General features: G+C 51.8%; 1 protein-coding gene across 2 annotated transcripts; it reads right to left on the bottom strand.

Moving 5' to 3' along the window:
* Positions 1–234: 234 nt before the first annotated feature.
* On the bottom strand, positions 235–5180 carry EMX2 (empty spiracles homeobox 2). Of its 2 annotated transcripts, XM_054581771.1 has the most exons (3): positions 4772–5180; positions 2728–2912; positions 235–514 (listed from the first exon to the last, which is right to left on the bottom strand). In XM_054581771.1, exons 1-3 carry the CDS (start codon positions 5178–5180, stop codon positions 347–349), a joined length of 762 nt encoding a protein of 253 aa, XP_054437746.1. In that variant the 3' UTR covers positions 235–346. The 2 variants fall into 2 exon arrangements, with proteins under 2 accessions (XP_054437746.1, XP_054437747.1); XM_054581772.1 differs by lacking the exon at positions 2728–2912 and having other exon boundaries at positions 350–514.
* Positions 5181–26240: the final 21060 nt, after the last annotated feature.

The raw sequence follows: 26240 nt of genomic DNA, 5'->3' as shown, positions 1-26240 counted from the left end.
TGGCGTTTGACTGACAGCTCCCCTTGTCAGAGTGCCTTCCGCTTTGCCACATTTGGATCTCTCTCTCTCTCACTCACTCAACTGCCTGTTTAGACAAGGGTTGCATGTTGATCAAGGAGCCTCTGTCCTCTGCCTTCTTGGCGCGGCCTCCGATCGGGACCCTGCGCCCTGGCTGCCCAAAGTCTGCGTCGCTCCGCTGCTGTCTCTCTGATCCCCTCTCCCCTTCTCCGTGACTGTGTGTGTGGTTTGTTTTTGTTTTGTAGGGGGTTTTTTTTCCCTTCTTCCCCTCTTCTCCCTGTCTGTTTTGCTCTGTGTAGTCCGTTTCTGTGAGATTCGATTTGTGTTTTTAATCGTCTGAGGTTACATCTATTTCCTCGGGACTCGCCTGCTTGGTGGCGATTCTCCACCGGTTAATATGATGCGTCCCTTTTTTCTTTTGTTGGGAATCTGAACCTTCTTCCTCCAGCTTCTGTCTTTTGAACTTGGTCCTTCGGTTCTGAAACCATACTTTTACCTGCGGGCCAGAGGCAGAAGGGGCGCGTTAGTTCCTCCACAGCGCCCTCCTATCTCCTCTGCCTTTGCTGAGCTCAGACCCTGTCTGCAACGCGAAGGGCCGGTCCCCCAGCGGGTGTCCTAAGGCCAGCCTGTGCAAGGCCTCCCTTCAGGGAGCAGAGCTTCTGGAGCAGGGCGAGTGGGAAGCCTGGCTCCCTGCCCTGGCCATCCCAAGTCACTCTCCCCGGCCAGGGCCCACAGTGCACAGCCCTTTTCACCTTGCCCTGCACGGGACACCCACATTCCACTGAGAACAAAAGCCTTGCAAAGCATGGGAAACCCCTCTAAAAATAAGAGGTACAGAAAAATAAAAAGAGACATGGTTCCTAACTCCTCTACTCAGCCAGCGCAGCAAAGACCTCACTCCAGCTGCTGCAGTTTCCTGCAGGGCCCAATGTGCTTTCTATTTTCTGTCAGTTTCCGCAGCATTGCCTAAATATAGCGCCTCCTCTGCAAGGCCGGGGCCTGGGTAAGCAGTCAGGATTGGCCTGAGCTTCCTTCTCCTTGCCCAGGACTCTTGCAGGTGAGCAAGAGTGGGTGGTAGGGGGTGCTGGAGGAAGCCAGGAGGGACAGGGTGTGCAGAAGCCTAGGGACCAACCCAGCTATAATTGTAGTTAGGAAAAGACGCTCAAAAGTGAAAGCTTCTGAAAGACTCAGGATAAAAGGGAAAGAAAGAAACTGAGAAAGGAGAGAAGACAGGGAGAGACTCCCCTTGCTCCTGACCCGTCCCACGGCAGGACGGGTCCAAGCTTCCACTCTGGCCACATCACTTCCTACTGGGGCTCCTCTGGCAGCCTGGCCCCGCCGAGCAGCTGCTGGAGGTCTGGGGAGCAGTGAGGCCAGGGACTCGCTCATCTGCTACCCCCATGGCCCTCTGGGGAAGCTGGACGGTGGGTCCCCAATCAGTGAGCAAAGTAGGCAGTGACATGGTCTAAGCTTTCCACCAGCGAGGTGCAGGTAAGGGGAATGGTGGTGACTGCACCTCCCATGCCCGCGGACCTGTCCTCTCTTGATAGCACCACCACAGGCCGCTGAGGCCCGCTCCACTCCGTCCTTTGAGAGTCCAGCACAGGTCCTAGCTTGCTTTCCCCGTATGCCCCAATCCCCCCAAGTGCCCCAGGAAAAAGTAGAGCTGGAACAAGGCTGAGTTTAATTTGCTTTGAGTTTGCTAATTGAGGGGGAGGATGGTTCATTTCTCCCCGGCGCTCGCCCAAGGCGCGCGTCCGTGCGCTCGGGGCTTGACACGCACACAAAGACCGCAGGCAGCGTAGGCAGCGAGGCGGACAAAGACCACCGCAGCCTCAACACTCCAGGAGAAATCAGCCGGGGCCGCGCCTTGAGCCGGCCGCGCACCAACCCGCGGGGCCCTCCTCGGTTTCGTCGGCGGGGGGTTGCGGGGGGCACGTTTTAAAACAAAGCCTCGACCTCTTTGCGCCTCCCAGAAAAAGTGTTACAACTTAATCTTCACGAAAACGTTACTGTTTTCTGGGAACTCTGACCCCGCCCTGAGGCTCCGCATACAGTAGCACCTACTGTAGCCCTAAGCCCCCTCCCCGCTCCGGGCAGCTCAGAGCCAGGCCCGCCTCGGAAACCCAAGGCGAAGGAAGGGTCTGTCCCCAGAAGCAGCCCTTCTTCACAGCCAATTCTGCTTCTCTGATTTAGGGAGTATCCATGATGCGCGGCCTCCGCCTTCTGACTCTAAGATTGCTCCAAGAGGAGTTAGCGGTGTGAGCACAGGCCTGGGGTGGCACAAAACTTGCCTTTACCTAATTCCCAGACTTCTCCAGCTTCCACACCCGACGCGCCGACACCCCGCTGCTCTCTCCCCCTTCCTGGGCTCCAGCCCCAACTGGGTCCCCACAGTCTCCCCAAAAGTTTCACCAGAAGTGCAAAGGTGACTTAGCCAGGAGCTGCAAGGCATGCCCAGCCGGCAGAAGGAGCGAACCAGCCCGTCCCTCCGCCCTGCACCCAGAGCCTGGGGCCGGTAGCCTCCTGCAGTCCCTTCTGGAGACCAAGGAAGCCTGGCACCTGGAGACCTACACCCTGAGCGAGGGAACGCGGAACCAGCCCCCAGGCCCTTGGGCGCCGAAGGCCTTCTCCGAGCTCCTCGCTTGTGGGCCTGCTGCGTGGGTCCAGAGGTTTGGGATGGGGTCGCCGCGCCTGGGCCCGGCTCACCTGAGTTTCCGTGAGGCTGAGGCTGTGCGCCAGCTGCTTCCTCTCTGCGCCCACCACGTAGTGGTTTTTCTCGAAGGCGTGTTCCAGCCTCAGAAGCTGGGACGGGGAAAAGGCGGTTCGGATCCGCTTCGGCTTTCGGGCCAGAGCGTTGTGCAAAAGGAAGCTCTCGGGGCTCGTGTCATTCCCTGCGGGGGACACAGCAGAAGTCCCGTTAGAAGGGACAGCCCTGGCTGGGACCGCGCGCTTCTTAGGAGCCGGGCTGGCGGGGCACGGCGCTCAGGGCCTTTGCGTAGCTTCTGCGGCTTGGCCCGTGGGGCTGGGGACCCGGTAGAGTCCCGCGAAGAGGATACAGGCCCAACTGCCCGGCCCGGACCACCGGACTCTCCCTGTGCGGCCCCGCAACCCAAGGCTGCCCGTGCGGGGCCGGTCCCCAGGCTCCTGACCTCGGCGGACTTTGCAGCCGCCCTAGCGCGCGGGCCTCAGCACCTCCGAGCCGGGCGCCCTGGGCAGAGAAGGGCGAGGCAGGGACAGGCTCGGCAATTGGAGCCCACGACCCAAAGAAATGGCTTTCTCTTTCTAACCCCTCGTGGAACTTTTGATTGGGATGGAAAGGCGGCGGACCGATATCCAGAGTTTTTTTCGAAGACTTATTTTTAAGTTACGTATTGAAGTTTTTCCCATCTGGGAAACTGCAGAGGACGGGAGTCTCTTCGCAGCCCGGCTAGGACCTAAATCTCGCCGGCGGGGGTCCCCCGCTTCTGCCACCTCTGCCTCCGGAAGACCCGGCTCCCCCGCTGTCCGGCTCCGGAGAACGCGGAGGCGCGAGCGAAGGGATCGAAACCCGTGGGTCTGCGAGCGGCGGGGGCCTGACGGGGCTGCCCGCGGCCTGGGACGCCCGGGGCTACTCCGGGCCCGGTGCGGGCACCTAGAGCGAGGCTAGCCGAGAATAAGGAAAGGGAGCCCTAAACTTTCCGAGCACAGCCAGAGAGTTTCGGGTGCACTCATTAGGGTGGGAAGCACATTCACTAAAAGCCCAAAGAAAAACTAACCAACAGTTCAGGCGAGAATGGAGACAAATCTGGTCAGGGAATAAAGACGAACGGTTATTCTTGTTTTGTTTTGTTTGTTAAATGAGGGGTGGTTTGGCACCTACCCGATTCTAGGCTCTGGCAGGAACGCAAAGGGTTAATGAATGGACAAGCCGCTGAGTATTGATCGGCTGCCACGGGAGGTAAGTCTTTTCCCGGCTCCTATCGCTCCACTAATTACTCGCCACTTTTTCTGGAGTTTTAACTTTCCTCCCACCCCCACACCGAGAAAAAACAAACAAACCAAAAAATAGCAAGAAAGGAAAATACCCAAACAGAATCTTCTCCAGCCCTTCTCCCGCCTCGGTTCATTTCTCTTAAAACAAAAATAAATAAAAAAAACCAAAACCAGACTGAACCTGTCTTCCCGATGCTGCCGCTCCGCGCCCCACATCGGGTGTGCCGAGCCTCGGAGGCTTCAGCCCGCGTGGGTTCCCGCCCCTCCCGGGCCTCCAACAATCAGGAAAAAACCAACCCCCCGATTTTGCCCCGGGCGCGAGAGTCCCCTCGCCGCCCGAAGACTGTCGGAGACTGAGTCAAAGCCACGAGTCTAGGCTAAAGGGACGCGGAGTGGGCGGCGAACAGTGTCGAACGCAGTCGAAGGTAAACTTGGCGGCTGGGCCCGGTCCGCGACCCTCGGAGCCCAGGCAATGAGGGTATCGCCGACAAGAGGTGGAGACTGGGGACCCCGCGGGCTCCGGAACTCCTAGGCTGTCCTGTCGGCAATCCGAGAGCACTCGGGGACAACTTTCGGCCGCAAGCCAGCCCCCAAACTGGCCACAGCTTTGGAAGCTGGGGACCAACACCACGCCCGGCCCCTGGCTGCCCAATTTACGAATGGGGTGCGCGGCCTGCCAGCGGGAGGAACCTCTGGCCGGGCTTGCCAAGCGCCCACCCCAGCAGGCCCAGGGCGTGCGGGATGCGGCGCGCTGCCAGCCCCGCGACGTGGCACTTACCTTGGAAGCGATGGCCCAGATATCGGTATCGATGGATGAGCCAGGGGTAGAAGGTAGACGGGTCCCGCTGCTGCGAGGCGAAGAGGGGGTGTGGCGAGTGCGAGGAGGGCAGGGGGTGGGCGGCCAGGGCGTGCGGCGGCGGCACCGGGTGCACTGGCACGGCGGGGTTGGGCGGGTGTGAGACCGCCTCGGCGAACACCAAGTCCGGGTTGGAGTAGACGCCCCTGCCGGCAGCGGCGGCGGCAGCGGCCGAGTGGAAGCCGTTGAGGAACGGGTTTATGGGGCTGGAGTTGGCGTAGCTGAGCGCCGCGGGACGAATGGGGTCCTCAGAGCGCGAGGCGGGCAGGGGACTGTCCTTGGCCACCAGCGACTCGATGGTGAAGCAGCGCTTGGGCGCCGGCTGGAACATGCTGCGCCGAGGAGCTGGCGCCCGGGGCTCCCGGCTCCCGGCGACCGCGGCGGGCTGCCTCCGCCGCTCGCTGCCCGCGGCGAGGACCGACCAGAATTGGGGACTTGTTTGTTGGGGGGGGGGGGGAAGAAGAAAGAAAGGAAAGAAAGAAGGAAAGGAGGGGGGGGGGGGAGGGAGAGGCAAAGCCGAGGATCCCGAGAATCTTGCACCAAACGCGCCCAACCTGGAGAGAGGGGGAAAAATCCTTCCAGAAGAATTTGCAGGCGTGGATTGGGGTAATTTTTTTTTTTTTTTTTTTTTTTTTTGGCGAGATGGCGTGGGGGGAATCGGAGTTAGAGACAGGGAGGGGGGGGAGTTTCTTGGGGGAGGCAAAAAAAGTTTTCTCTCCTCTGCAAAAGGCGGGCAGGGCGCCCTAAGTCCAAGGACAATCCATGGAAGTGTTCGCTTCTTCACAAGTTGTGCAAACGATTTGTTAGTTCATGAGCCTAATTAGTGCGGGGATCACATAAACAGCTTCCTCCGAAGCCTGGTAAATGGCTTGATGATTGGTCGCTATTACTCGCCCTGAGGTGGAAGGGGGGAGACTCTTTAAAGTGCGTCAGAGGGAGACGAGCGCCTGGGAACCCGGAGGCCTGGATCCCGGCCGAGAGTGGAACGGAGTCGGCGCCGCCGCTTCAGCCTTGCCTCCTGCGCCCACCCGGCCGCCCGGCCTCGCCGCGCCCTCGCCCGCGCTCCCGGCTCACTCGCTCCCGCGGCGCCCGCTGCGGCTTCTCCTCCTCTTTCGCCTCCTCCTCTTCCTTCGGCTTCTTCTCTTCCTCCTCCTCCTCCTCCTCCTCCTTCTCTTCCTTCTTCTCCTCCTCCTCTTCTTCCTCCTCCTCTTTCCCCACCTCCTCCCTCTCAGCCACCGCCTCCTCCTCCACCACCAACACTCCCTCCGGGGCACCCTGGTCCCTGCAGAGTCCCCGGCCGGTTCAGCCTCCGCTGCGTCCCCCCTGGATCCCGAGCCTGCAGAGCCCGAGCTGGCAGGGCGGATGGACAGACAAGCACGCAGATCGCTGGTTCCTAGCGCTCTGCTGCCGTTGTGCCCCGCGGCCCCGCGTCGGGGAAGCTGGGATCGCCCGGGAGCCCCGCGAGGGTAAGCGAGCAAGGGCTGGTTCTGGGCGAAGGCTAACGAAACCGTTCGTTCATTTCAGTCCGCACCCCTGGCAAAATCCCGGGCGGCTTTCTGGGCTAGGAGAAAATCTGGGAGTGTGGGGGTCCTCCAACCTCACGTAGCCTCTAGGTCCTAGGGTCGCGGCTTTCGCGATCCTGGACCCGGCTCGTTCGTTTGCGGGGTGAGCCGGGACTCCCTGGCTCCGCGGGGGCAGTGGGCGTCCGGCTCGCCCTACAGGCTCTCTCCGGGGGAGCGCTCACCTCCTTCCGCAAAACAGTTCCTTCCGTAAGGTCTGGGCCGAGGTTCCAAGGTCGGGAGAGTGGCTGTGTGGTGCTACTATTATCGTTCCGTTGTCGTTATTATTTTGTTAGTGTTGTTTTCATTGTTATTATTATGGATGTTGTTTATTATTATTATTATTACTATTATTATTATGTTCTGTTATTATTTTGCCCTCTGCTGTCCCAGGGGCGGGTTGCTGTGCAAAAGCTTAGGGCTCACATCTAGGGATTGCAGATCGCGTCTCCGGTCCCGGGCCGTGTCCGCATTTTCGAGCTCGCCTTCGGTTTTGGGATGATTTTAGGGCCGAGTTCCCTCGTCCCCATTGGCTCACGCAGCGGCATAATTATGATCACATCCCCCCCGGCTGTTGGCGCTGCTCTCTGTTTATTGGTGGTTAAAGATCTATTATCTATTCATCAGCCGTCTCTTTTTTCCTTTTTTTCTCTCTTTTTGCCAATTACATTCTTCTAAAGTGAAGTACCAGCAGGTATTTCGCACGTTTACAATTAATGATAAAAGAAATCTGGCGTCCTTTAAATCTTTCCTTGGAAGCCCATGTCATTTCTCTTAAGGATGAAGAAATGCCTCTGTTTGGTGGCTGGGTTGCCGTGAGACCCGGAAAATGTGGATTTGAGGGGGGGCGGAGAAGAGCGAACCGGTGCGATCCAGGCTGAAGCGTCACTGGCTTCATCAGTGAAGGGTCCGGGGTTCTTAGGACATGCTCCCTGCTTCCCCCACTGCCTCCCTCCCTGCCCCGGGGTCTCCCTTGACCCTCCCTGGTTTTACCAGCTGTGTACTTCTGTTCCTGTCAATTTTTCCACTTCTTTATTCCAGACATGGTTTGTGTTAAAGTGGGGGATCCAAAACTCCCTTTCAGAAAACTCTTCAGGCAAGAGAAGAGTTAGCAGTGCGTTTTCTGGGATTGTCTAGGTGACCTAGCGAGGGGCCAGCAGAGACCATGTGTGCTGCCCGCCGTCCCTGGCTCCATGCTTCCCAGGGCATGGCTCGTACACAAACTCGCACCCCACACAGGCGTGGGCCTCGGCTTGGCCCTCACACGTTGGGGAAGCCTGCCTCTGCCGCTGGCTGCGGACCTCTGGCTCCAGCCCTGGGCAGAAGTTGTGGCTGGGTTTTCATCCTGGGTTCTCAGGGCCTTGCTTTGCAGCCCTCTCAATCCTGCTCTCATCTTTTCCCCCAAACCCAAGAGATGTCCTGTGTTCTATCCAGCCTCTGGGGGAGGCGGGGGAGGTGCATTCCAAGATGCACCTCCCTGGGGCCTGCACCACCAACCTCCAAAAATACTGTCTCCAGCTCAGAAATCCCTCCTTCCTTTAGGCTGTAGGGCCCGATATGCCACTAGGCCCAGGCTGGTGGGGATCCCAAGCCACCTAGGAAGGTAGGGGTCTGTTTGCTGTGCCAAAGAGTGAGCCTGGGGTGGAGTTAGGGGTCAGTCCTCCAATCCAGACAGAAACACCCAGCTCAGGGAAGCTGCAGATCCAGGATCCTGGGGTGAAAGGGAGAGAGCCCCCTTCTCCATGGAAGGCTCTCCAGGAGGGCTGGAAGGTCAAGCTTGACCTAAGGTCAGGCCCTCCAAACTAGGCCTTGGGCTCCACATTGAAAACTGGGGGCACGATATGCCACACCCTGGCTGCAGGGCTGGCAGTGAGCATTTATTGGTTAGTGGTAGTGATTTTGGCTGAGGGTATAAGAGCAGATTGAGGGCAAAGGGAATCCAGTCAGTGTGTAATACCTAAGGGAACTTCCCCTCTTCTAGAACTTTCAGGCTGAGCTCTAAGGTGCTGTCAGCGTGCCCTAACGCTCTTTGCCCTCTTCGGCCAGAATGTGTCTGGAGTGTCCCAAGGGAGTGAGCAACAGTTTGGAGCCTAGACCCCTCAGCTTCCCCCTCCAGGGACAGAGGGCCCGGGCAGCTCACAGCCAGGTCTCCTCCTTCAACGTCCTCCGCTGACCACCCTGGGTGACCTCCTGCCTCACAAAACCTGCCTGAGAGGGTCAGGTTGGCCTAGGGACTCTAGCTGTGGGGCAGGTGGGCAAGAGTGTGAGAGAGCTGTGGGCTCCAGTGCCCACTTTCCTGACAGGAACGGGACTCGCCAGTTCCTCTACCTCCCTCTGCCTCCGAACCACCGGCCCCAAGCCTTATGTGTGTGTGGGGGAGGGGGGGCTTGTCAAGGGACCCTGGGAAGCCCCGGAAGCTGGGTAGTCTATGCTAATTCATGGGTCCAGACTTGAGGAGTTTGGGAAGATTCTTTGCAGCCCAGGCTTCTATGGGGTGGGGTGAGGGGTGGGAGGTGGGTAGAGGAAGTGTGTGGGAATTAACCAGGAGAGTAACTCATTAACCAGACTGGCTGGTGGAAGTGAGCCAGGGTCCTAGCCATGCTGATCTGGACTCTTCTAGCCTCCAGTCCTTAGACGGGGTGGCTGCATTCACTTTACTGGTGGCTTTGGCCTTACAGAATCTGGCCCCTCTTTGTTCCTTAGCTGCCCTAGAAGGGTGAGTGTTTGTACAGGCAGCGCATTCAGTGGGGGATTTCTGAGCCTCTGTCTTAAAGCAAAGGACTCCCTTTCTTCAAGCCCCAAGCCACGGGCTGGGCTCTGTAGATTCAGGAACCTACACTCTGCAGGCAGCCGGGCTAGGAGACATATAATGAAGGTTCTAATCTTGGATCTGACACTGGCTGAGTGATCTTGGCAACAAGGCAATCTCTCCCAACCTCCATCTTGTCATCTGTAAAAATGTGGCCAATGCTGCCTGCGAGGCAGTGAAGGGCAGGAGTTAGACCTGTTTGGGGGAGTAATAGAACCCCTCTACTTCCTGATGGTAATTACACATCTGTACACATTTTTCAAAACTCACAGAACTGTATACTACAAGGGGGGAATGTTACTGTAAGTTATACCTTATTACCTTGCCCCCGCTAAAATAAAATCAAGCTGGGGTGAACTTGAGCAAATTACCTAACCTCTCTGTGCCGCTGTTATCTCTTCTGTGAAATGGGAATAAAGAATAGTATCTCGGCCCTTGGGGCCGCCCAAGGAGATAAGCCAAGCAAAATGATCACACAGTGTCTACCTAGCATATAACGAGCTGCAACAAAGTTAGCTCCTGTCCTTGATATCGCTGATATTATTATTACCTACCCATCTCCAGGGCTTGTTGCTGGGCTTCAAGACTGAACAATAAAGTTGTACAAGCATAAGCTACTTCTGGTTTCACTCTCCTGCCATGAGCTCCTCCCTGATCCCTAAAAGGCCAGGACTTCCCTGGGGTGAGAAAGGCCTGGGTTCCTGGTTAGTGGGAGGCATCCAAAGGCAAAGATTTCTGCGGAGCACCCAAAACCTTCTTCTGCGTTTCCTGGCCAGGCCCCCTCTCTCTAAAGGAGCAAACCGCAGTGCTTCTCCCTGCCCCAGGTCCTGCTTGGCCTGTGCAGTAACTGGGGTGAGTGTCTGCCAGGCGTTCCCTGGGGTCACTACCTGGGTGAACTTCACCTTGAGCCACAGTTTTCTCATCTGTGAGAGGGAAATATCAATAGCTTAAACAGTTTTTGAGAGGAGTAAATGAGCTAATGCTTGGCATAGTCACTATTTGTTGAATATAATATTGTTAGGCCATGGCCTGGTGCGGTCCAGTCCACCCAGCACATTGTATCACTTCCAGCTGAGGGCGGCTGAGACCCTCTCCGGGAGCGGGGCCCTCACCGTGTGCCCACCAGGCAGCGGGAAGCGCAGACATCAGCGAAGGGGGAGCCCTATCCCTGGCGCTGGCACGCGAAAGGTGTCCCGGGATGGGGATGCCTGCGGGCCAGTTAAGAACTCCTTCATCCCTCTGTGAGTCACAGCCACCCGGCCTCTCCGAAAGCGTAGGACAGAGGCGAGAAAACGAAAAGAATGACTACCTTAATTTTTAAAAATTATTCTATCAAATCCCGATCTGGCCTCCTCCCTAGAGGCCGCTCTCTAGGCGGGCGTGGCAGCTGAGGGCCGGGATCCGCGTGCGCGCAGCGGCGCCTAGTGGCTAGGGCCGGGCGCGAGAGCCATACCCGCCGAGCTTTAGAGTCCCGCGTCCGCAGAGTGCTGGGCTGCGCCCGACTGCCAAGCTCTTGGCGTGACCAAAGCCCGACCCAGGAGAGGAAGCCTACGGAGGCTCACTGGTCACAGGGGAGAGAGGACGACTTGGAGATGCGTCCCGCGTCTCTCCTCCCTCCAGCAAGCAGCTCCCCCCCTCTGCTGCAGAGTTCACCATCCACCCTAGAACTCCAGCTCCACTAGGCGTCGGGCTCCCTTTGGAAGGATGCAAAAAAAGGGGGGACAGGTTCTGCTTTTAAAAGGACGAAACAGTGGTGATCGCCTGTGCCAAGACGATTGACGGCTAGCTACCACCTAAATGCGGCGCAACCTCATGCCTGAGGGGCCAGATCCCACGGTGGCTCAGAAACGGCCTACCATGGCCTGCCCAGGCCCCACCTGAGATGGAGTCGGAAGAGCGGGGGCCGCCGAGCGCGACTCTCCGAGCTTCGCGCCCCCTCGTGGCCGCGAGACAGGGGTCCTGGTGGTTATTGCGAATGTGGCGTTTGATCGCCCGACAGGGAGACCGCGACTGGGCCCAGGCGACCCACCCCTTCCTCCAGTAGCGCGGGGACGCCGTCCGTTTCCCAGCAGCCGGGCTTCTCCGGTGAGGTGGGGCTGCGGGATCCTCGCGGAGTTCGCTGGAAAGCAGTGCGACAGCAATCGCGTGATTGTTTAGTGTCCGCCTAGGTGGCTGAGCCTTAGCAGGAGAGTCTGGATCCTCGTCCCTGCCCCCGCTGCCCCAGCTGCGGTCAACAGGCACTGTCCTGCTCTGGATGTCAGCAGGAGCCTCCGAGGGGCTGCATCTCCCGAGGCCTGTCCGTTTTTAGACCCAACGTTTCAGAGCCAGGACCTCCTCCCCGAGGTGTGGAGGCACTCTCAGGATATGGCCATGGAGCTTTACCTTCTTCATCACCTTGAAACTCGTCCATCCCTTAATGTAGGGGTCCTGCAGCCTCTGGGCCGTGGGCCATGCCAGCCCTGGCCGGTTAGGAACCTGGCCCCACAGCAGGAGGTGAGCTTGAATGTAATGCACTTGAATCATCCTGAAACCATCTCCCTGACCTCGGTCGGTGGAAAAATTGTCTTTCAGAACCGAAACTGGTCCCTGGTGCCAAAAAGGTTGGGGACCACTGCCTTAACGCATGCCCTCATTCACTATTGTGAGCAAGGGAATAGAATCAAAGGAAGTCTCGGTCTCTTTCTCCTTCGCCTGATTTCAGGTAGAAGTTGAAGGCCAAGCAAGGATGGACGAGGGACAGGCTGACTGAACACAGGCAGGAACGCAGGAATTAGGAAGCATGGTTGCTCTTGCTCTGGCGGCTGCCCCGGCAAACGCGGAGACCGCCGTGTCCCCTGCACGCTTCCCCACCCAGTGGCGGGTTGTCACCTTCCCCTCCAAAGCCCCAGAAGCTGCGGATCCACTGGGCCACACGGGTACGGACTGTCACTAGGCGCTCCCGAGGCACAGAGGTGGCCTTCAGCAGGCGGCAGGGCCGGCAGGGGGGCTGGGGTGCACCTTCCGACCCCTCTGCTGCCTTCTCCCGCATCTTTTCGTTCGGAACTGCTCTCACCGCCAGTTGCGGGTTTTGTAACTTGAAATCCAGTCCCTGAAGGGGCTCTTTGGGGTTATACGCAGCAACCTGATGGCGTTCCAACAGCCCCTCGTTCAGGAAGTTGTCACTTCTTTTAGTACCTCCCCATTTTCTGGATTCTGAGGGCCTGCGTGAGGGCCTAGAAAGGGGACTGCAGCCCTGTGAGGAAAGAGGGAAACTGGAGGCGTTTTATCTTGGAGGCAAAGCTCTTGTGAAAGCAGGGGAGAATATGGAGAAAATCTAAAAGAACAATTCCACTCACTGGTGCCGAGTTTAGTGTGTAAAAGCATGTTTGCTCACACCCATGGCCGCAGTGAACCTCACAGTTTGGCATGGGAGGGTCAGGGTACCCATTCTCCAGGTGAGAAAACTGAGGCTCGGGTTACACAAAATACTCTGACTTCCTGGCGGTGCGTGTAGTGGTCACTCCACAAGGAACCCCGGGACAGCCCCGCCTCCCCTCCTCCCCCCACCCCCCAGACTCCTGCGTTCAAACCAATGAGAAAACTGGGCCAAGAGCCCTGAGAAGTGGACTTCACGCGGCGAGGCTCTGGCCTGAGACCCTACGGCGGAACTGCAGCTTGCTTCGAGCCCACTTGCCCACCATTGTCCTCCAGGCTAATTTTTCCGGGCTCAGGCCTCGCCCCACTCCCCCTTTCTCCTCCAGCCGCCTTTTTCGGACTGCAGCCCCGGGTGTAGGACTTGAGGGCCGTGTCAGTGGCCTCTTTGCGGCCAGTGAGCGAAAGAACAGACAGGGCAGCGCCGGGAGGCCGCGATCCAGACTCCATGCGCTCCGCACCCTCGCGTTGCTCTTGTGGGCGACTCAAAGCGGCCCTGAAACCTCCGGGGGTGCCCACAAAGGGTGGCTGCCTAGGCGCACGAAGAATCAGGAGTGGGGCCTGAGCTCCCCTCCAAGCCAGCCCCGCGTCCAGCGACCTCCGCGTCCCTAGCTCTGTCCAGCCTTTGCAGAGCTAGGGAGACAGAAGAGTGGACAGGCGTCCGCAGACCGCCCCCACCCTCGGAGACCCCCCCCCCCCCCCCGCGCACGCGGCAGCCGCAAGTCAGCCGCGGCCCTGGAGGCCTCTAATTACAGGGGATCCCAAGGTGGCCAGGTTGCCCCCCACGGCGGGCAGCAAAAAGCCCCCCCCGCCACCGTTCTGGGCCCACAGCTGCCCTCTCTCCCCTGCCACACCCACGGTCCGGTCCCCCAGCCTGGAGGCTGGACACAGCAGGCCCCGCTCCCTTATCTGCGTCTGGTTTCGGGAAGCGCCGTGCTGCCCGCTGCCCCTACGTCCCGCAGAGCCCTTGGCTTGGCGGCCAGCCTCCGGCGGCTGGAGAAGAGACCGAGACCGAGACCCTAAGGGGCCTCCGGGAGCTTGTATGCGATCGCAGCCGGGTGGGGCCTCCGAGGCTTCGCGCTGAGTCCGTCGCGTCTCCCCAACCCCGGCGGGGCCCGCAAGCGCCCGACCTCAGCCGCCCTCCGCTTAGCCTGCCGCCAGCGGCTCGCCGGGGCTGCGCGACCAAGGGTGGCATCGCGGCAGCACGGGCAGGAACCTCATTGGTTCAATATTAGCTTTTCATTCCAGTCTATTGTGCCCATCTGAGATAATATTGACTCTGAGGTGAGAGCCCACAGACGATAGGGCTTGTCTGCCACTGCGCTGCAGGACGCTAGAAGGGAAGAGAACCAGAACTGGAGAGGTACGGAGAGGCTGCAAAGAAGAGCGGCTCGCGCGGCGGCGCGCCTCAGGGCAGCGGCTGCGGGGCCCCGGCCGCCGGGCAGCCGGGCGTTCCCTGCGGCGGGCGCGCGGCCTCCCGCCCGAGAACTGGGGGCAGAAGAGCACCTGGGGTCCGGAAGCCCCTCCGAGGAGGGGCACCGCGCATTCCCATCGGGAAAAAAAAGCCCTCCTTGAACACGCACCCCCATCTTTCAAGCAATTGATTCGAGGCTCTGCTTCTAGGTAACGCTGGAGAGCAACGAATTCCCACACACGCTGCTCCAGTTTGCCAGTAAGCCAACGTTGTCCACTGAGATGTTTTCCCCCTTTAAACGATGCAATTCGTTAGGGGAACTTCTCTGTCAAAGTCCTTTTCCTGTTACCCCAGCATGAGAAGAGTCAGCGCACGCAGCCATGATCATTAGGCTGCATTACTTGGGCGGGCGCGGTTTATAAAGAATTTCAAACCGTGCGTTTTGCTTTGCTTTGAATCGTCGCCTTGCTGCCCATCCGCGGGGTTCTTAACTGCCTTTCCAATCGCAGCTTTAAAGAGCTACTGCTACGTTCAAGTCTTACATAGAAAAACTCATTTCAATGTCCAAACTGCTTCTACATGCCTACGTTTAACTTAGTTGTCTTACGTGTCTGAGACAGGACCCTTGATTTAAGCTCCCGGGACGAAACGCCAAAGGCTTGGGGCTTGCAAAGAACGCAGGGAAGGGCGCTCTCGGGTCTCACAGAGGAATCTTGTGCCCCCTCCCCAGTGGAGTGTGACCTCTATAAGAGATCATCTGTTAACTCTGTTAACTCCAATACGGAGCTGGTCTGCTGGAATCTTTACACCCACCCCAAGGCACCGTGGACCTGTGGGGACCTAGGACGGGGCAAGGACTGGGCTGGTGCAACAGCTGGCAGGGGTGGGGAGGGGTGGGATCATTGTGTGCCTCCCTGCTTCCTCCCGGGCTCCCAGTACTGAGCTGCGAGGCTCAGCCATACCGACCAGCAGCCCACGTGATTTGTAGTAGTTATTATATATAGCTTTTCATTCCAGTCTCCGTTTGTATTGTATATTATTTAACACACAATATGGATTACATGGTTTTGTCATATTATATACTACTTAACATGTATTTAACATCTAATTCCTATATTACAGTATTATTATATTAGTTAACGTATTGTATGTTGTATATAGTTCAGGATATATGTATATATGTTCACATATTTCTTTTATATGTGTGTGTGTAAAAATGTTTGGGTCTCCTTTAATCTTCCTGCAAGTACATACTTGATCGTTTTAATGCAATGTTATAAAGCCCTAATCGAAACCACTTTGACATCCGGCGAGGTCTTTATACCAAATACCCTGGAGTCCAATTTCGGCACCAGGGAAAGGTGGGGCGATGTTAACTGGGTCGTAAGGGACATCGGGTCCCCTCTGAAGAGTGGTTTTCCACATGCCCACCCCGTGAGGACAGAGGAGGCAACGTTCGGACCAGGCGCCGCCTTCCCTCCTCTCTGGCATTGTGCTGCTTGTTTTGGGTTTGATGAGAGTCTGTTTAGAGCCTCCGACGGTCCCTAAACTGATGTCATGAATTAAAAATGAATTTGGGGAGTGCAGCATATGCTCCGCTGAGGCGTCTAGGAGAGCAGCGGAGGCCTTTCACCCCGGGTTCCGAGCTCCAGACGCCGCGCTGACCGGGGCTCTGGCCTCCGCGCTCCGTGGGCGCGCTGCCGCGGTCCAGACTCCCGCGGGGCGGCTGCAGCTGGCCGCCGCCCTGCCGACCCCGCGCGGGAAAAGCCGTGCTAGGCTACGAGTGCTTGCAGATCAGGTGGTCCCAGCTACGGCCTGCTTCCAATAGCCATTAAGAGCAGCGGCCAGGTGGGCCAAGGAAAATAAAGTCGGGATTTCAGATGTCCGCACGTTATCGCTGCTTAAAAAGGCAAGAACAGCACCAGAGACCCATCTAGCTCATGGAGGGTAAAAGGAAAAACAAAACAAAACAAAACCAAAAAAACCTCAGTAGTCAGGTATGGCCCATAAAGGATCAGAAATGAGAAATCACCTGGCTTATAGTCCGATAAACAGAAGGTGGCTACTTCGGAGGCCTGGGAGTCAGGGAGGGAAATTGGGTTGGGGCACCCTGAGGAGACCAACTAGCCAGGGGGAGAGAGCACACAGAGACCTCCAGGGTGCAGACCCCTCTGGGGTGCCATGGGCTGTTTATTTCTTTAAATTCCACACCCCAACCTGTGGCTACCTGGGAAACGTGGGTGAAACAAAACAGTGAAACTTGGCTAAAACCCCTCTAGGAGACTTGGGCTCTCCACTTCCAGCAAAACCCCAGGTTCAGAGAGACCCCAAGGCCGCCCCTGATCCAATCCTCAGCCTCGGGGAAAGGTGCTTGTGCACTTTTAAGAGTCCAGGAGGTGCCCTCCCTGCTCTGTCCATGGATGGTGCTCCCAGGCTGTCTGCTAAAATGAACCAGGGATGGGAAAGAGGGAGACTCTGTTCTCGTGTTGTCCTAACGTTAAAAATAAAACGGCGGGCCCCTCCCCCCACCCCCATGGCTGCAGTCTCCTGGCCTGGCTGCGGGGGAGGCATCTGAGCATACCAGGGTGCCAAGCCCTCCAGATGAAGGGCGGATCACAGTGCCAACCATGTGGGTGAGCATCTCCTCCTGATCGGCTTCGGCACATCTGGCCTGTCTGCAATATTTTCTCCATCCAGGTGATTCATCTTGCCTGGGCCCAGGGCGATGGAAAACTTTGTTCCGATTGTGTTAGCATCAGAGTTCCATATTTCAGCCCCTGCTCTGAGCCCCCATGATCCTGATTTTAAGGGGCAACTGCTTAGGTGTCTTGGGAACAAGATGTTCATGTGCCCCCAATCTGGCGCGAAAGACACTCCATTTCTATCACTGATGGCACCTGTCCCAGGTACTGCGCTAAGAACCTATTTAAGGATCTGCTTCATTCAGTGTTCCCAACAATCCACTGAAGTATGTCTATTTCCATTTTCCAGATGAGAAAACTAAAGCTCTGAAAAGTAACGGGGTTCACCCAAGGTCACGGGCAGCTAGTAAATATGAGAATCTGGATTCCAACCCAGGTCTGCCTGACACCAACACCTCACCCCCACCCCACCTCTTATTTCCTATCAAAATATCCCCTTTCCCCTAGTGAAGTTGAGACCCATAGGGTAAAGAAAGAGACAACACTTTGCTGTTAATTCCCCCCAAAATTCAACAATCATAGGATATAGAGCCTGGATCCACATTCTTTCAGAGCATTCATTCCAGGTCCGGAAGTGACCATAAACAGTTGACATACAGGTAGTGTGTGTTTTTTACAAAGGCCTAGCTCACACCTCACTTCAGTGACCTCTCCCACCAACACAGTGAAGTGGGTATTGCCATTATTACCCCAGTTTAGAGAGGCAGAATGGACTCAGTGAGGTTAAACAACTTGCTCCCTGCCCAGCCAGCTCACCCAGAGCCCTGGCACCAGCCCCGGGCCGGCCCATTCTAAGCCTCCAGGCTCTGCAGACACCACATATGGGACCATTTAACCAACTGAGTTAGGCCTTGCCTTCTGTTGTGAAATTGCTAGGTTGTTTTCTCTTTGTTTTAAGTGTTCCTGCAAATATTATTACATGAGTCAAAACTTTCTCTTTATTTATGCCTCTCTTATACTCATTCTTTCTCCATGTAAGCGCCCATGTGTGTTGCAGGGTGCACACATGGACCCTTAATCAGTGTTCAAATGATATTTGGAGACCATACAGTATATACATATTTTATCTGCAATTGTATATTTTGCTCTATAACCATTTGCCTAATGTACCTCATTAAAACTCAAATGTGTGATCAGGAGTTTAAAATTGAATGTGTGTATTTTTTCATGATTTTAATAGAATTTTTAACCCTTGCTTTAGACACTGTTTCTTCTTTGCTAAGATCCAAAGGGAAGAGTTTGAGGTGGGAGGAATCCCTTGGTCGAATGGTTCCATATCCAGAGGGATAGCCAAGAACCCAGACGGAAAATGCCTTGAGGAGTCTTTGATCTTGAAATGAGGGACCAGGTACCCTGCCACTAGCAAGAGCCTTGCCAGGGCTCCATCCCACGCTCATCTGAACCTCACTTGTTCACTCTCCACAAGAGCCCTGTCACCTCATTCCATGAAACAGCTTTATTTTTCTCATGATTATAAAATTACGTGTATATGGTTTTACATTCGACCAGATTGTAAAAGAACAAAGTAACACTCACTCAAATTCCCACTAGCCAGAGGCCACCATGATCAAATGCGTGGGGATGTTAACTTTTGACACCTTGGAAAAGAAAATAGATTATGCCTGCACATTTTTGTCATTGTTGCTCTAGTCAGTAAAGGAAGGGAAGAAGCTCACTGTGTGTGATTCTGTTTATAAGAAATTTGTAACTGAATATAGAATTCAGAACAGTGGTTGCCCCTGAGAGAGGGTTGGCTGGAAAGAGGTACCAGCAAACTTTGTGGGGGGCTAAAAACGCTCTATTTCTTGATTTGGGTGACGGTAACACAGATGTATACAATTGACAAACTCATCAAACTTAAGACCTATATATTTTTTTATAAATTTTTGTATCTCAATAAAGAGAAAGAATCTTGGACAAATATTGTAGCAAAAGACCTAACTGGGGAGGTGGAGAAGACCAAAAAAAAAAAAAAAAAAAAAAAAAAAAAGACAAGGTACACACAATACCTAGAACTTTACATACAGGAACACCTGGCTTCCCCACCCTGTACACTAATGCCTCTTTCAGTCCAGCAGTTCAATGCAAGGAGACTGGGTCCTTAAAAGGGCAATGCAGTCTTAAGACCCTGCTGAGGCCCACCATCTACCAGATCTTTTCTTTGATGGGCTGCCTCTTTGGATAGGGGTGGGCGTCTCTTGGAGCATAACAAGGATCCGAACTTGAGACAGGAAGGAAGATCAAAAGTCTTAACTTTCAAATAGATGATATTTTAAAAATTTCTTTTTTAGTCATTGTCTAAGACTCAGAATGTTGCACCTGATAGAAACAATATTATAAATATTCATCAAGTTTCCAGTTTCCGGCTCCCAAAACTCTATTAAATGACTACTCTTAAAATACAGAATTTTAAGCTTGGTAGGAACATAAGTGTGGTGAATTATAGTGGTTGTATACCATGATAAAAATGGGAGAAAAACTAAATCTACACCCCTCCAATACCAGATTTCTGCCAGGCACTATGTTGGCATTTGGGATTTAAAAAGGAAAAAGTCTCATGGTATTTTCCCTCAAGCAGTTCACCATTTAGAACACTACCTTGTAAATAAATAAGTGCAATAAAATCTTATACAAAGGAGGACCAAAAAATGAAATTATCTTTTGGATGTCTTGTAGTACAGGCTTTCCCCGTTAGGTGAGTGTTCCAAAAACCCACCTGTATCAGTGTGCCAGCTGGTGTTGTCGTGAGAGGCTGCATTCAGCTTCAGTGAGTTTTTTAAAGACTCTTTCAACACATTTGCCCATTTCATGATGGGTGATTTATGAGTGCCCCTGCCCACACTGCACTGAGTGGTCAGCAGTTTTTGACCAAAAATGGCATGAGCCCCGTACCCTATGCTCCCTGTTCACCTGATCTCACTCACCCTGAGCGACTTTGTTTTGTTTCCCTGGATAAAAGAAGTCCTCAAAGGGAAATGTTTTGTTGATGTGGAAGAGGTGACACAAAAAATAGCAGAAGCACTTAAAAGGCATCCAAATGGATGAGTTAAAAACTGTTTTGAGTAATGGAAAAAGTCTTGATAGGTGTATTGCATCAAATGGAGAATACTTTGAAGGTGACTGAAGTTTAAACACATAAGAATAAATACACAATTTTTTATAAATAAATTCCATGGGGGTTTTTGGGGCCCCCCCTCATAAGTGTTGTGATAGGGGTTGTTATAATTAAATAACTGAAAAAGAGAGTGAAAGTTTTGTTGGCAAAGGATAATACATTTTGAAGCAAGGAGAGTTGATAGGATAAGGAATCAGATCAAGACCTGTATAGAGGTCATGGGGCACGTTGAAGGTCAATGACCCTGAATCCAATTCCACTTCAGAATGTATGCCTTCCCTTTTCACTGCTATCAGAGCATTACAGTTGGACTCCTCAGCCATGGTCTGCGCTGTTTGTTTTTGACTTTCACATTATTTGAAGGGAGTAGAGGTGGGCAAGATTTGTAATCCCAAAGAGAAAAGGAGAGAAAAAACTAAAGGTATAGGAGAAGGATTGGCACAGGTGGCTTTGCCCAGTAGTGAGAGAGGAAAAAAGTAAAATCCCTAGCACAGGATAAAAAAGAAAAAGCTGTTCCCCGCGCCAGTCACCAGACAGTGAGGTTGGCTCAGGGCAGCTTGCTGTCTCGAAAGCAAAGTGGGTTAGGAGGCCCTGTGCCCCCAGAAATATAGGACCACTTAGAGTCACATATTGACAGTATTTAGGGATCATTTATTCATTCAAACAGTACTGTGCATTTACCATTTGTAAGGAAATTTGCAATTGACCTGCAATTAACAGGGTTAAAGAATTTAGTGAATGATCATCCTTGCCTTCAAGGACTACTGGGGAACTAGATAACCATTATTTCATGTGCCTAGACATAAAATCTCCTGTTTCTTTCTCCTGATTCAGTTCTCATCAGTAAGTCGGGGGTAATAACAATGCAGGATCTAATAACCTCACACAGTTGTTCTGAGGATAGAATGCAATCAGGGCATAAAAACTCTTTTGTAAAGTATAGGCATTAGACAAGCATTACTGTATTTTGCCATATATAATGTGCACTTTCCTGTCCAAGTTTCTGAGGGGAAAAATAAGGATGCGGGTTATTCAAGGGTGCAATGATTACATACTATGGGTAATACGCATAAAAATCACGGGCACGCGTTATATACAACAAAATATGGATTATTGTTAAAATAATTTTCAGCCATGTTCTCCCCTTGCTGATCAAGTTAATCACTCAACAAATATTGTGCACTCAGGCTGAGCAGGCACTGTGCTGGCACATGGCAGTGAAGAACACGGATGAAACCTCTGTCCCCCTGAAGCTGACATTCTGCTGCAGGACGTCTGCTGTCATAAGTAAAAAGACCCATTAGCCACTTGAGAGAGGCAGCAAGCTGAAGTTATAGTACACATCTCCACTATTTATAATACTGAAAAACCAGAAACGATCTAAGTGTGCCTTAATGGCAGACTGATACAAAAAGATGATGATGCTTCCATACTACAGAAAACTCTAGAGCTGTAAACAAATGGAGGTGGCCGTCTGTATGTAGTATCATGGGAAGATCTTAAAGACCTGATAAAAAGAACAAAGCAAGTTCCAGAACAATACATAATGTGATCCCATTCATATTTAAAATAAACATTACTGGTGTGTGTGTTTTATTCACGTACTAATATATGGTTACACATGAATACTTAGATCTAAACGAGAGAAAAGTTCTGGAAAGATATACTACTTCAGGGAGGAGAGTGGATTTATGTATATTGCTTGTGTAATTAAACAAGGAGACACATGCATGTGGGTACAATTGAGTTACAGCAATATGAGTATGGATGACAATTGTTACTCTTAATCTTCTTTAATGTCTATAGAGAGATATATACACATAGATGAGATGATGCCAAAACATAAAAGGTGGAATTAAAACATGGTGTCCTGGCTCAGAAATCTTGCCTCTCCCCACCCCACCTGCAGTTTATAGTGAAACTTTTTTTTTTAAGAGCATCTCATGGGATGTTGGATAGAAATCCTTGATCTCCCAGTTCTGAGGCACGTGTAATTATTTCACAGTTAAGTAGCCTCAGGATCTTTGGGATAGATATGACTTCATTATGAGAGCATCATGCCTCTCCCAGCAGTTAATTGAGCTCTGGCTGGAGCCAATGTAGGGGCTCTGGTATGTGATGGGTGGCTCCCAACAGGGTCCTTCCGGCTCCTAAACCAAGCCAACCAAGTGAGGAGGCCTTAGCTTCGGCTGACCTCTGCACACCGGCTCGTGCATCCTGGCTGAATCTCTTCCATTGTCTCAATCTGTGACCTTAGACAAGTCTTTGCTGCTTCTGGGTCTCCAATGGAGGAATAGTATGACCTATAATACCATTACCAATCTTAAACTTCTGATTTTTATTGTAGCAAGTTGTTACAAGAGGAGACCACATTTGCTCACGTGCACTTGTTATGCAGAGATGCAGAAAAGCAAGGTCCTGGCCTAAAGAGCGGAGTCACAGTCTGGGGGATGTTGAAGCTGGTGAAACTGCTGGAAAGGTGGCCTGAGGACAGAAGTACGGAGATGCCGCTCCCCTTCACTGCAGCCTCTTGCTCTAAGCCTCTCAAATAAAGCTGGCTTCTGTTCCTCCAGCCCCTTTGTTCTGCAGATATGGCTGGTAGAGCCACTCGCGAGGCTGAGTGGCTTCGGGTCCTAGAGACTAACCCACATCATCATCACATTACATTAGGAAAAAAGAGTCTCAGGGGTGGGGACAGGGATAGCTCCAGGTCAGAGTAAGCTCTAGAAGGATTGGAGATGGTACCTGGCTCCTCACAGCCAATCCACTGGTTCGGCAAACTTTAGGAAGCACCTGCTATATTCCAGGTACTTAGCTAAACTGTGGGAGCATAGAAAATGGTCGAGGAGAGGGATTACAGACCAAGGCTTCGGGGGTTAGAAGCCTTTCCTGGGCAGGAGGTGACCCACTGAGAATGCTCAGGTCTGTGCCCTTCCCAGGGGCTCCTGGAGCCTCGGCCCGACCAGTCTCAGCAAAAGCTGCCAGAGGAGGCCCAAGCATCTGGACACTGAGTTAGGAGCCAGGGTCAAAGTCATGCTGATGATGCAGAAAACTCCACATGCCCTTGGTCAAGGCCAATATCCAGCAAGGAAAACTTGCTTCCATGGATTGAGGGTGGGTGGGTGGATTTTCTCCCAAGCTTTCCCTCAGGAGGCAAGGGGGCAAGCTGGTACAGGTTCTGGCTCGCAGCCCCTGGAGATGGGCCTGGGGAGGCCCCATCACTACTGCGGGTTCAGGCCCCACCCCGAAACCCATTAAACCAATGCTTCGTATATGGGCCCCTCCCAGCCAAGAGTGCCTGGGGATGGGGTGGTCACAACCTGACAGGTGGCAGCAAGTGGCATTTTCAGGGCGCTTATGGGCTTCTTTGGAGGAGGGCCTGCTTGGGGGCAGCAGGAGCCTTGGCATCAGGAGACTCAGAGCCTTTGGTCTTCATACGCTGTCAGCCCTGGGCAAGTCACCCCACTTCTCCAGGCACATCTGTCAGATGTGCGTTGTCTTTTATTATGAAAGTCCCTCGCGATCATAAAATGTGTCAATGTGACAGAAGAGGGAAAAGTCAGAGAAGGTGCCTCCCCTATCCTACTACAACTGATGAGTCCTCTGTAAAAATTCTCGAAATACAAATAGTCACATGTGCTTCTTAAACAGACAAGGGGATCACGAAGCTGTATTGTCTCGTGGGCGCTCCGTCCATCAGTGCGTAGCTGCGCCTGCTCCTTCCGCCTTCTGCCTGTAGTCCAGCACGCCCTGCGCCACCGTGTGATATTTCCACGGGGTAAATTCCTTGACATGAAATCACTGAATCAAAAATGTTGCTTCACATCCTCAATACGTTGGCTATTATTATTCCTTTTTCAAAATGTTGATAGCTCTGAATGAAAAGAATCTGTTTTCTAATTTTAACTGATTATTAGTGAGGTGGAGCATGTTGCTTTCTTGTATGTTTAGGGGCTATTTGTATTTCTTTAGTGCAAAACTTGCTTGTATCTTCCCAGTTTTTCTGTTGAAATAATGGCCTTATTCTTATCTTAAATTAGCACTTTATATAGTAAGGCCCTTAATAGGTTTCTTGTCATACAAATTACATTTTTTTCCCTAGTTTGTCATCTGTGTAGAGTGTGTGTTTTCCATACCAATGATTTAAATACTTATGCAGGTAATAATTGATAAGTTTTTTTTCCTATATGGATTCTGAGGTTTACCACTTTTCAAGAAAGGTCCTTCTCTTTCTCAAGATTGTGGAATTATCATTCTTTAGGTTCTTTTGCAATGTTTATAATTCTTAAAATGTGCATCTTTAACACATTTGAATTTTTTTCCTATGAATGTGGCATGAGGTGGAAATCTACTCCCCTCCTCCAAATGAATAACTAATTATTCCAGCACTGTTTATGGAACAATCTAGCCTTTCTCCACTAATGAGAAGCATAATCTTTATCATGTATTAGTTCCCTATACATACATCTTATTCCCCATTAAGCTATTTTATTCTATTTTACATTATATTCTATTCATTAATCTATTTGATAATACTATAACATTATCATAATGATTAATTACTCTTTTAAAAGCCAGTAGGGCATGTGCACTCTCATTATTTTTTTAATGAAAACTTCCAATTCTTATGTATCTATTTTCTTAGATAAAATTTAGACTCAACTTGCCAGTTCTTCTAATCAGAAATTATTTTGGAATTGTATAAAACCTATAAACTAATTTGAGGAAAATTGAAATCTTCACAATACTTAGTTATCCCAAGCAGAAATGCAAGAATTTACATGGTTTAGATTTTTTTATGTACTGCAATATTTGCTTCTAAGTAGGTCCTAGATACTTCTTGCATGAATTAGTCATTGTATTTTCAGTCTTGTGAGTGAGTTATGCTTGTTTTGTTTTTGCTATAGTGAATGGAATAATTTTTTATTTGTGTTTTCAATTTGTTACTATTAGATGAGAAAACTATTTAGTTTGCATCTGGGAATCTTTGTAAACTCTCTTATTGTTTCTATTAGGTAATCAGTTGAGTGTCTCAAATTTTCCAAATAATAACTGCTTACTTATTACCAAATTAAAGTCTATCTATTGTAGAAAGTGAAAACAAACAAAAGAAAAAAAAAGAGTGTTTGTTAAGTCTATGCTTTAGAAATGGTCATTCTTAACATTTTGGAAAAAAGATATATATAGTATATATACTTATAAATACTTAAAAAGAGTGCCATATATATATAAAAATATATATAAATATATATAAAAAACAATATCTGCTGAAGTAGACCATATGTGTACGTATATAGCTGTTCAAATAGAATCACCAGATGCATACTGTTTTCTCACCTACTTTTCTTACTTAATAAACTATAAATCTTTTCCACATTATGATGTTACATTACCATTCTAACAACTGTATAAATGTATGAATATGTTTAAGCAATCCCTAACTTCAGACATTTAGATTGAGTCCACTTTTTAATACTATAAATCTAGAGTGAACATCTTATTACCTAAGTCTTTGTGAACGTTCGTGGTTATTTCTTTAGGAGAAATTTCTATAAGTGGAATTTCTGGGTCCAAAGGCATGCAGAAACCTAAGCCTTTGGGGCTAAATCGACAAATTGCCCTCCAAAAAACTTCTGCCAATTTATTCTGCCACCTCCACTTTTTAACACGTGTTTCTTCTTCATATTCTACTTTCGTCAATAAACATCATTGTCGGCGTTTCTTAAGTTCTTAAACTCACTGGCAACATCACTTTAACGGTGACAGGGTAAGTGCTCCGGCCGCCTGCCCCCCGTGGGAGCCGCTGCAGTGCCTTCAGCCTGGCTTCCAGGGCTAAACCCGAGAGTCCCCGCTGTCCAGCCCCGGTGGCTTCGGTTGATGGGGAGCCTCAGCTGTGGGCTACAACTTCCAATGCAGAAATAAAGTGGTTAACTTGCCTCCATCCTTGCCCCCCACGGTCGGAAGGCAGCCCGGGGACCCCACAAAATGTTAATCATTCTTAAGAGATTGCTACCTACAAGTAGCAAAAGATCTATTTGTGCTTTTAAAAAAGGCTCTTCCCTGTCATTTTTTATCCATGAAAAGGGTGTCATATTTCTCCCTGTCAGGTGTTCCCTTGGCAATAAACTCCTAATCCAGGATCCCTTCCAGCAAGGGGATACATTTTTCTCAGCAGCAAATGACTACAAACACATCTGCATTGACAAGTCACAGCTTATATCCTTCTATGGTGTTTCTGCTCTTTTGAAAATGTTAATAAAAACTTAATGTGGAAAAAAAACAACTTTTTCCAAATATGTGTACCAATGAGCCCGAGGCAACTCATACTTTCTTATAAAATAAAGTAGGTCACTCGCATCAATCGTGGTTGTCTTAGCACAT

This window comes from Pteronotus mesoamericanus, unplaced genomic scaffold (genome assembly GCF_021234165.1).
Source record: "Pteronotus mesoamericanus isolate MK-2021 breed Mesoamerican mustached bat unplaced genomic scaffold, CSHL_Meso_final contig_657, whole genome shotgun sequence".
Classification (NCBI taxonomy): Eukaryota; Metazoa; Chordata; class Mammalia; order Chiroptera; family Mormoopidae; genus Pteronotus; species Pteronotus mesoamericanus.
This window is presented reverse-complemented; position numbering and strand designations above follow the sequence as displayed.